The sequence below is a fragment of the Scophthalmus maximus genome, chromosome 8, assembly GCF_022379125.1.
Source record: "Scophthalmus maximus strain ysfricsl-2021 chromosome 8, ASM2237912v1, whole genome shotgun sequence".
Taxonomy (NCBI): domain Eukaryota; kingdom Metazoa; phylum Chordata; class Actinopteri; order Pleuronectiformes; family Scophthalmidae; genus Scophthalmus; species Scophthalmus maximus.
Window position 1 is genome coordinate 16753128 of NC_061522.1, and position 11105 is coordinate 16764232.

Consider the following 11105-nt stretch of genomic DNA (forward strand, 5'->3'; position numbering starts at 1 on the left):
ACCCATAGGTGAACTGAGTGTGCTCTTTATCTAGGGTGTGACTGCAACCAAACAACAACAGCCCCTTATCTGGTGGATGTTTCAGGCGGAGTAGATGTTTAGATTAACAAAACAGCACTATAGACAGAAGGCCATAGGGGGAGTTTAAAAATGTTAAAAATATGACAGGGACATGTAAATCATACAGTTCCCGTGCACTGTCCGCTGGTGCCAGGCCAGGACGTGTGGTTATGTCTTTGTGTCTATGCCGTCATACTGAAAAAGCGATAAGAGGCAAAGAATGTGGTGATTTAATTTACTCAAAGTAACAACAAACAATGATGAGGGCTTGCAATTATAGAAGGGGAAGTTTCATTAGCTTATCTAATTTACAGCACTTAGTATTCATAAAAAAGCATTTTTGCTCTGGCCTTAATCAAATATTAGCTATGAATCTGACACATTTGAGGAACATTGCCTGGAGTCTAGTGACATCTAGCGGTCTAAATAACATACTACAGTAGAGAATTCTATCACGTGCAGGGATCAATGAATTCAGTCATGGACAATCAGTCAGTCTGCAAGATTTTAGATTTAGATTTTAGATCAAAATAAGTCAAATTAAACACAAATTCTGAACAAAAAAACATTAGAATAGTTAGAATAACAACCGGCAAATTTAATGCAGGCGAGTGTTAATAGCCCTAAGCTGGTGTCTGCCTTTAACTTTGGTTTGATTCTCTCGTTATTTGCAAGAAATATTCAGTTTATACAGCTGTTTCTCTGATTCTAAAATTAATCTAGACAAAAATGACATATTATCCCCTTTAGTGCTAAACGATATTAAGTTATAAGTTACATCAGCTCAACCTGTAGATTTTGAAACAGAGAGAAATCCAAGCACATTTAAAATTCCTGAATCCTTTTATCAATTTCCAAACACCTTCTCAAAACCCAGTTGGTCCACCACACGTCCATAACGAATGGAGAAATATAATGTCTGTGGACTGCTGTATCTCTTTAGTTTCAATATTGTCTCTGTTGTGGAGTCCCCTGTGTCTCCAATGGTCAAAACATCTGACACAGGGATGTAGATATCATGGCGCTTGCCCCAGAAGGTGAGGTGGGACACTTTGAGTGACGTCTGAGACGGGTCCAGGTACATCATCCCCACCACTCTCCTGAAGAAGTGACTGGCAGTGTATAGCATGGCACCAGCAAGAAGTGCTATCCCTGTTGTATAGCCTACAAGGAAGGAGGATACATCTCCCTGCAGGTACATGACGAACACAGGGGGCAAGATCATCACGGTGATTGCAGTTTGGAGCAGTTTGAGCCTGGACAAAGCTCTGAGGTGCTTAATGTATGGCAGGTTGTAAATCATAGTGTACTTCTGCGTGGACAAGTCTGAGTACCTGACCACAGCTGTGATTTTAGGTATGAGGTGTCTGTGGAAGCTATGCTGGATGGGCGTGGGAGCGGGTGAATGACGCTGCACACCATAAGGTATCCGACATGATCCTCTGGTACAGGATAGGACGTGGGAGGTTAGCCTGCACAGCAGCACTGACCTGATCTGTAGAAACATGACATAAAAAAAGATAAATTTGACACCGACGACCTCAACATACATGAAGGGGGGGGGACAAAGTAACAAAACTTACTATAATAAGGCTGCAACTAATGATCATGAATTGAACAGAATTATTCTTCATTAACCAGTCATTTCTAAACCAAATAGATGAGAGCAAACAATGAAAAATACCCAATACTAATTCCAACAGCCCATTTTCATCTCTGGATTTACTTCAAAACATATCCTATTTTAGCATTTTATTACTTTATCTTTGTATTTTTCCTCATCTAATTTAGTATTTTATGGTTTTTTCTGTATCACTGTCTCTTTGTATGCCTGCGTTTGGTGTTTCCTGTTTTAGTGTTTTGCTATGTGCATGGATGGGGTGGATCGAAAGATGAAGGGTACTATTTTTAACGCTTTTATTCTGTAAAGCAATTTGTGTTGCATTGTTTGTATGTATGACAAGAGCTATACAAATAAAAATTGATTGATTGATTCCTCAAAAAGTTTCAAATCAATTTGCTGACTAAAAGTAAATTGCTGGTTAATTTACAGTTGATCAATTCATTAATGAACATTCAACTATTTCAGGTCTCACAGAGTTATGACATGTAAAACCAACACAGCTGCAATTAACTAAAAGGAGAAATGCCATGACAAAATAATTACCGGGCTATTGAACTGGGTTGCATCGCATTGTATAGCTGCTCTGTTATTGGGGCCATCAGTTGGATAAAAAGTATGATCAAATCCATGTATATGTGTATGCTGAAGTAAAGGATAATTCTCCATTAGAACTGAGGTAGACAGCAACACGATAAAAAACTATACAATTATAGTGTAAGTTTAAATTAAACAGATTTAAGACACAGCTCCTGAATGGGCTGTCATTCATTCCAGGCGTAGCAGCAGCTAGCACTTAGCTTGTGTGGCTAATAACTCAACACTAAATCGTTGCTCTGACAACGCGCATAACACTGAGCGCAGTGTCAGAGCTGAGGAAAAGACGAGGCTCACCATGACCTGCGACATACGAAACAGGAAGACGTAGAAACGATCCTTTTTTAAAGAATGTTCAAAGCATGGATCAAAGTCAACACTGTTAACCTACAGGAAGTGCACGCCCACTTACCCGGATGTGCTTAACTTTGATAATTGTTCGTTAATTTTATGTATTGTTTTTCTCGCGTGGGCCCCTTGCGGACAAGTTGTAACTCTTAGCTAAGAGTTCATTAAAAAATATCTCTTAATAAACCTGTAAATATTTTTGAAACAATATTTCGGCTTCAGAAACTGAACGGAAGCTGCGGCTGTTTTTGCCGCGCAGTGCGATGTGTGTCCCCGTCTGTGGGCCGTGTTGAGCGTCGAACCAGCGGAAGACGTTCCTCTCCTCAGCCCTAGACAAGTGTCTCTCTGAAGACAGCAAATTGGGCAGGACGCGTCGCTGACGTCCGCTAACTGCACGGGGACAGGCGGCGGAGGTGTCTGACGGACCGGACCGGACCGGACCGGAGCGGTCAGGGAGACGACGGGGGGGGCAACGATGCTGCAGCTGGGGGACGAGGTCCTCCTGTACTCGGTCGTCTTCGTGGTCGTCCTGCTCGGGACCCGGAGCCCGCTGTGGACGACCGTCCTCACCACTTCCCTCTACCTGTTCCTGGCCATGTTCCGGTTCCCCCAGGTGCCGGCCAGCCGGGCGCAGCACGTGCTGCACCCGCCCGAGGGCGGGGTTAGCTCCGGCAAGGTGTCGGTGGTCGCTCACCGGGGCGGTGGGCACGACGCACCGGAGAACACGATAGCAGCCATCCGGGAGGTGAGAGGAGGAGGAGGAGGAGGAGGAGGAGGAGGAGAGGGGCTCGGCGAGGCCTGGGGGTTCTCCTGGCTTCAAGGGGCCACTGGAGGCTGCAGCATGTCATATCCTCTTCTGCGATACAACTGGAAAAACAAAGTTTAGATTCATCTTTATTTTCCAGACACATACAGTAGGTCCACATCAGTGAAGTAAAGACAAGAGAAATACAACACAAGGACAACCAAACAATATATATTTCCTCAACACTGCACGACAGGCGGGAACCTTCCATGTGACGAGCACTCGCCCATCTTGGGAGCGTGAGCAAGATTTTTAGTGCATCACTAAAGGCCACCAGAAGACCTTCCATTTTTTTGTTTCATGGTATAACCATAGCTCTGTAAACTGACAGGAACTTATGTGTGCGCTATTAAGAATAAGAGGAGACGATCATGATCAAAATCATGTCCATTTTGAGAACCGTCTCTGCACTAGAGCCGTGTACACCACAGTATATAACATCTCATACAAACTAGAGCCGTGTACACCACAATATATAACATCTCATACAAACTAGAGCCGTGTACACCACAGTATATAACATCTCATACAAACTAGAGCCGTGTACACCACAATATATAACGTCTCATACAAACTAGAGCCGTGTACACCACAATATATAACGTCTCGTACAAACTAGAGCCGTGTACACCACAATATATAACGTCTCGTACAAACTAGAGCCGTGTACACCACAATATATAACGTCTCGTACAAACTAGAGCCGTGTACACCACAATATATAACGTCTCGTACAAACTAGAGCCGTGTACACCACAATATATAACGTCTCGTACAAACTAGAGCCGTGTACACCACAATATATAACGTCTCGTACAAACTAGAGCCGTGTACACCACAATATATAACATCTCGTACAAACTAGAGCCGTGTACACCACAATATATAACGTCTCGTACAAACTAGAGCCGTGTACACCACAATATATAACGTCTCGTACAAACTAGAGCCGTGTACACCACAATATATAACGTCTCGTACAAACTAGAGCCGTGTACACCACAATATATAACATCTCGTACAAACTAGAGCCGTGTACACCACAATATATAACATCTAATACAAACAGGTTTTTGGCTTAAACACAAAATCAAATCTTTTTGAAATGTGGCAGGGAGGCAGTTTCTTTAAACAGACATTTCTTTGTCATTTCTTCACTTCAGTTTAATGTCACACATACCACACTATATTCGTGATCAGATTATATATCCTTACTTTATCTAAAAACCCACGCAGTCTGCAGACACGCGAAGAACATAAAACCTGTGTCCAAATCATATTTCCTTTTAATGTGATACTTCCTCTCTTCATCTTTAAGTTTTTTCATATGCCAGTTTTCAGCTTGCAAACAAAGCCCCACTGTTGAAAATCAGTTTGTCTTCAGGAAAAAGATTATCCCATCCGTTTTTGTTTAATGACTTCAGAAAGATGAATATTGTGAATATTATGACCAGATTCAATCCCTCTTGAAACTCCCTTATCTGTCTGTGCTGCACCAGGCCAGTAAAAACGGGGCAACGGGCGTGGAGTTGGACCTGGAGTTCTCGGCAGATGGCGTCCCAATACTGATGCATGATGAGACTGTGGACCGGACCACTAACGGGTCAGGACCAGTCAGCCAGATGAGATTTTCTGACTTGCGTAAACTGGACGCGGCTGCTAAGCATCGACTGAGGTAAGAAAGGCGGGAATGTACATACAAGCATTCAGACGAATGGACAGACTTTATTCCACTATTGCTGTCGGTTTTAGCCTAATACACTACCGGTATGTTTAAACTAAAGTCACACTAAAGGGGTTTATGCCAACAAAAAAAACAACATCCTTTAGTGTTTCCACCAGTTTGTATGTGCAGCTGACACGTCGATCACACAAGAGGCTGTGTGCAGTCTCTGTATCAGTCTGTTATTGGCAAAAAAATGAGTGATAGCAGTGAGGTCGTTTGGTGTTTTTTTTTGCTTGTAGAGTACTACATCTTTGAGGTGAGGCAGCAGGTTAGACAAGTTGTGTGTGTGTTTTTGATCAGGCTGGAAGTTTAAAGTGTTGGGTGTTTGCCTGCCTTCGCCAGAAAGTCAGAATACCACGTATGCTGAAATGATTTTAGACAGACAAAATAACCTTGACTTGAAACGACAGAGGGAGGCTGCTGTTGGTAATGCACACGAGACAAGTGACCCAGGAGGTTTTCTAAAAGCAGCTCTCCTCAGATCAAACTTCAAACAGGTTCGGATTCAGCCGAAATAGACAGTAAAAAGCAAAACACCAACATTTCAAGATGTTGCAGAACAAGAAACAAAAATCACGTGAGGCATATTTACAGGAGTCAGAATCTGTTAGAGATGTGAAAACTCCTCCCATTCAGATGGCACACCTTTTTTCAGACAATGTCTAACAAGTTGAATAAATATAAAAGGACAATGGTTTTAATGAGAGGATGAGTCTTGTGAGTGTTTGCTCCATTCTTTTTGTTTTGTTATACCAACGAATCAAAATTTATGAATATAGGCTCTCAGCTACAAGTTAAGACAGCTTACCAATGTCTTTAAGAGACATTAATACTATAGTTTGATTTGTTAGGCAGATGATAATTACAGGTAGGTAAAAACATCCTCCATTTCCACACAGTATAAAAGCTAGTACAAGTGCTCCTTTCTTACATACCATTGGATATTTAATAGATAGTAAGAGATACAAGAAATATTTTAATAGCAGCAGAAAAGTTTTATTGTGATTATAATCACATAGGCTCCCTGGTAGTTGTCCAGGCATAGACAGATGCCTAGAGCCAAGAACATGTATCACATGCATTTGATCATTTCATTACAGAAGAGATCAAAAGTTAAACGTGATTGTGAATTTGTCTGAAAACACATTACTGACATGGACATAGCCTGACGTGCAACATTTTTGATCCTTCGTCGCCAGGGACACGTTTGCTGGAGAGAAGATCCCGACTCTGGAGGAGGCAGTGGAGGAATGCATCAGACTGCAACTCACCATCTACTTCGATGTCAAGGGTCATCCAGACGAGGTGTAGCCAACAAATCCAACAGACATTACGAGACTAGATTGTGTGCGGTCTGTCTGTTATACTTTTGATTTCATTGATCTGTATGCAGTCAAAACATTGTGCAATGCATCCAGAGCATGGTGTTGTCTTTATGACGGTCCAAAGATAACATTCACTGCGTCCCGGTAAAAAATGATCAGAACATACTGAATATGCAGGGATTTGATGAGGTTGATCAAATGTTTAAGTTCTGAAATAATGGTCACTTAATTAATAAATCAAGTCGTACCAAATTACTTTACTCATTAACCATCTTCTAACGTATTACTTTACTTTTCTGTTCCTTTACAAAGCTCATTCCAGTGAAATGTTGCATCACTTGTAACCTGTGATCAAGTGATCCCTTACTCAGCAGATTTTTTTTAAATGAGTAAGGAATGCAGAGCTGTGTCGGCGGTTGTTGTTTCAGGCCTGCAGCATTGTGTCGACGCACACACAGCTGCGAGTTACTGCCAAGTGGTTGCACGGGAACACACACACACACACACTGCAAACAGTTGACTGAGCTGCTATAACCACGTGTCTCTGCTCTCCTCTCAGGCCGCTGCAGCCCTCAAAGAGCTGTACACAAAACACCCGGTCCTCTACAACAGCAGCATCGTCTGTTCCTTTGAGCCCAAAGTCATCTACAGGGTGAGTGGACACCCAGAAAAGTGTAAAGAAAGAAAGAAAGAGTTTGACCGACAGTGTATTTGATTGAGACAAACTATATGCTCGTACAAAATGGACGATAGCCATCACACCTCCGTCCATTATGTTATCATCAACACAATATTGTAGCATGACTCAATCAACTCGACTCTGAGCTTAAAGACCACGTTCGCTAAAACTGATTATAGGTACATATCTGAACCAACAACCATCTGTGGCGTTGCTTGTTATTGTAACCTATGCTTTGCATGTGCCTAAGCCATGAATTATACTTATTCCTAACTTGGACCTATGATGAAGGCATCAGTATAAATGCGTACATTGTTGCTACATCAATCAATGTTGTGCCGGTTTCGAGAAACTGAAGAAAAACACAAAACAGGATGGCTTTGGGTAGTGTCTCTGTTTTATGCTTCCCATTGTTTCATTGCTAACATACTGGTCCTATGAATAAACGCAAATATTTGCCAACATATCTGCCAGATGTTGCAAACCACTGTGTTTTAAAACAAAAAAACATAACCAGCACTGTTTTCTGTTTTGTCTCTTTCTCCGGCCCCAGATGAGACAGAGCGACCCAGAGGTGGTCACAGCATTGACCCACAGGCCCTGGAGTTTGAGCCGGTTCGGAGACGGAGCCCCACGTTTCTCGTCACTATGGAAACACCATTGGATGACACTCATGGACGTTGTGTTGGACTCTGCTCACCACCACGTACTGTGGAAGCTCTGTGGCATCTCAGCCTTCCTGATACAAAAGAACTTTGTCTCACCGTGAGTTTCTGTGGCTCGAACCAGACCAGTACTTCCTAACTGGATTCTTAATTCAAGATAACAATCCGAATTATTCATTCTGATTGTTATCTATTTGTTTTGAACTGTTCAGGAAGACACACACACTTATTTGCTTAAGCTAGGAAGTTAGAAGCTGTTTTACTGCATCCTCTATTTGTTTTGTGGAATATTACAGGATATATAAATGTTCTTAATATTTGCTCAGTGAAGTATGAACTCGCTGAATTCATGAGGTGGATCATTTGAGCTTGATTATTTGAATGACTGTTAGAAGAAGCACTAACCAAGTACTAAAAACCTGTGTAACAGTAACATGCATCATATTCATACCATTGTGTGTGTGCTGTGTGCTGTCTACAGGGATTATGCATGGTACTGGGCCCAGAGAGGGGTGGAGGTCATAGCCTGGACGGTCAACACCAATGTTGAGAAACACTATTACCAGGAGCTGCTACAAGTCAACTACATCACCGACAGCCTGGTGGAGGACTGTGAACCTCATTACTGACACACCGAGAACCAGGCAGGAACACAACGCTCAGACACATGAAAAAGGAACATGTCACTAGTCGTCACCCATATGTGGCCTGAGGTAGAAGAACATGCAGGACACATGTTATTTGTATCTCCATGCACATTTCATACTGATCAGACTGTGGAGCCATACTTAATACCAAGATGCCATGTAACATAACATCATTTTAATATGATGACACGTTGAGGCATCTGCATTTATGGATGTTAATAAAAAGTTTCTATAATAGATCAAATCAAATGTATGGCTTCACCAACTCAGGAATACAATGATTTTTCTCTGTCTTGCTATCTCTCTCTCTCTCTCCCTCTATATCTCTCTCTATGCATTATACTGTAGTGTCATCCACAGACTGTCCTTTTTACTCAATAAAGATATAAATAAACTAAACTACCTAGACCTAATTATCAGTTGTGAAAAATGCATTTAGAACTCATACCAATCCACTTTTTATATATAAAAGAAATACACATTTGTAATTTAAATGTAGAATAGAATTTTCATACGGAGCACCAGTAACGTGGTGTAGGGGTAAGAATGAAGGAGTGAATGTGCAGAGATGTAATGTGGCTTTAAAACTTTAGTAGAGCTGAAGAAATGTGTAGTGAAACACTGACAGCTGAGAATGATTACAGATTTACAGATAAACTGCCGGTAAGGCGACGTCTGCAACATCAGGCCCGAGACAGGTTTTTAATCACGCCTTGAATTCCCTGTTGGAACAGTTTTCAGACTGAATGACTGGAAGTCCGAGCTTCACCATCTGTTTGTTTGCCCTTTGACCCCAATGTCAGCTTCAGCTGCATCTATATTTGATGCATGCTGAAATGTTTCTAAGCAGACTTGTCAATGCTAAGCAGACTTGTCAATGGTTTAAATATTTTAAACGGCTTTCACACAGAAGTGTAAAAAAAGGATGTTTCACGCTTCCTTTCTCAAGTATACTGGAAAATACATGGACTGAAGGGAAAGTAAACTAATAACCACTTCTTTTAATGATGAACATCTGTCCACATTGTTCCAAACAGACGCTGACTCAGTTCAAAGGAAGGGGGCAAGGTGAAAACTGATAAACTTATCTTCCACAGTACAAACTGGCTATCGTTTAACCATAGGCTGGCCCCACTGCTGGCGATACTCGGCCTGGGCGTGTGGACTGTTGATGATTAGCTTCTTGGCCTGGGAGACGCAGGGGACTGACCCAGATAGTGCTGATGAATGAGGGGGTGTGGTGGTGGATATCAACCCTGGGTAAACCTGTCTGAGCTGCTCCTCGTCCCAGCTGATCTTCAGTCGCTGAGGGCAGACTGTCAGCTCGCACTGAGGTGTATCTGAGGTCTTATTGTACAAAAGGCATTCATAAGCCTTCATTTGACTTACAGTCAGAGATTAATAAATCTCCCAAAAGAAATACCAGTCAGCTGGCAAATCATTTTCAGGCTCTCTCTTAGTTATTATTTGATCATATTTAGGGCATGAGGCAATCTAGAAAGTCTGCAGAAAAAAATATATATATTCGATTTCATTTTTCATCATTACTGTGAACTTATTATTATTATCTTATCTTTTTGCGCACTTCATTTTATAGGTGAAAGGTGATCGCTCCCACTCCCCCCTTCAGAGCCCTCATCTGAGGGGCGTGTTGTGACGTCACTAGAGGGGAGCCGGTAAAGTAGTCCGATCATAGACAACGAGAAAATGAAAGGTAGAGACTCCAACTTCAAAATAAGAGCCGGTAAAAAAATGTATTTCCCAGACTCAGTAGCAATTTAGTTAGTTTGTTCCAGAAATATACAAGGATGTGAAAATGAAAGTGAAAATTGGATTATTGCATTTTCAGTTAAATTTTTCCTCAAAAGACATTTGTGGAAAATTATAATGCTAATGTGGAATTACGTTTTCATCTTCACATTCACATTATCATTTGAATTAACTCCCCTATAGGCTTCCATACAGAAACAATGGCTTTACTAATTCCCATATTACCCCCGCAGAGACATAAAATAATGCTACATATTCACACTAGACTCCTGATTAAATCCCAACTTTCCAGTTCATGTATATGTGTATTATTTTTAATTGCGTTTTTGTTTCATCAGAAACACCTTATTGAAATACAACTTCTTAAAAAGACTGGACTTATTGAAAAGGCCATGAATGTTTGAATTGGTGCTTGGTGTCTTTTGTACACAAGATGCTAGTTTAAGTCTTCAAATGCAACGAGGGGCCTCGAAATAACAATAACAAGTTTTTATTTTGGAAAATGAGAACCGGAAGTCACGTTCCTCATTCCGGCTGGCTTGACGCTGGCCGACTATGTTGCCTGTCCGTCCCAATGAGTTACCAAAGTGTGCGGTGTCCTTGTGTTTTGTAAGAGAGCGGAGCGGCCGCAGGAACCTACCCGGAGCGTCAGCGGCGCACAGAGGAGCACGGCGTCCGTCCCGGAGTGCCACTGTCCCGCACGTCAGGAATCAGAGTCCGCACGGCGGGTCTCGGGCATGTGCAGCCGCTTTCTCCTTGGGTGACCTACACGCCACTTTGTCGCCGGAGCAGCGGGCGTCGGGTGGTTTACGGCTGAACACCTACTGGTCAGGAGGGGCGGCGGGCACCAGGTCAAAGGCGA

At 42.2% G+C, this 11105-nt stretch overlaps 2 protein-coding genes across 5 annotated transcripts; one reads left to right on the forward strand and one right to left on the reverse strand.

Moving 5' to 3' along the window:
- Positions 1-281: 281 nt before the first annotated feature.
- tmem186 (transmembrane protein 186) lies at positions 282-2687 on the reverse strand. 2 transcript variants are annotated; one of them, XM_035636533.2, is made up of 2 exons: positions 2576-2687; positions 282-1555 (listed from the first exon to the last, which is right to left on the reverse strand). In XM_035636533.2, the coding sequence occupies exons 1-2, from the start codon at positions 2588-2590 to the stop codon at positions 908-910; spliced, it is 663 nt and encodes a 220-aa protein (XP_035492426.2). In that variant the 5' UTR covers positions 2591-2687; the 3' UTR covers positions 282-907. The 2 variants fall into 2 exon arrangements, with proteins under 2 accessions (XP_035492426.2, XP_035492425.2); XM_035636532.2 differs by lacking the exon at positions 2576-2687 and adding an exon at positions 2228-2564.
- A 30-nt stretch (positions 2688-2717) lies between these two features.
- gde1 (glycerophosphodiester phosphodiesterase 1) lies at positions 2718-10991 on the forward strand. 3 transcript variants are annotated; one of them, XM_035636531.2, is made up of 7 exons: positions 2718-3371; positions 4931-5106; positions 6357-6462; positions 7042-7134; positions 7715-7926; positions 8308-8470; positions 10858-10991. In XM_035636531.2, exons 1-6 carry the CDS (start codon positions 3102-3104, stop codon positions 8453-8455), a joined length of 1005 nt encoding a protein of 334 aa, XP_035492424.2. In that variant the 5' UTR covers positions 2718-3101; the 3' UTR covers positions 8456-8470; positions 10858-10991. The 3 variants fall into 3 exon arrangements, with proteins under 3 accessions (XP_035492424.2, XP_035492423.2, XP_035492422.2); XM_035636530.2 differs by lacking the exon at positions 10858-10991 and adding an exon at positions 10071-10187; XM_035636529.2 differs by lacking the exon at positions 10858-10991 and having other exon boundaries at positions 2719-3371; positions 8308-8872.
- The last annotated feature ends 114 nt before the right edge of the window (positions 10992-11105 follow it).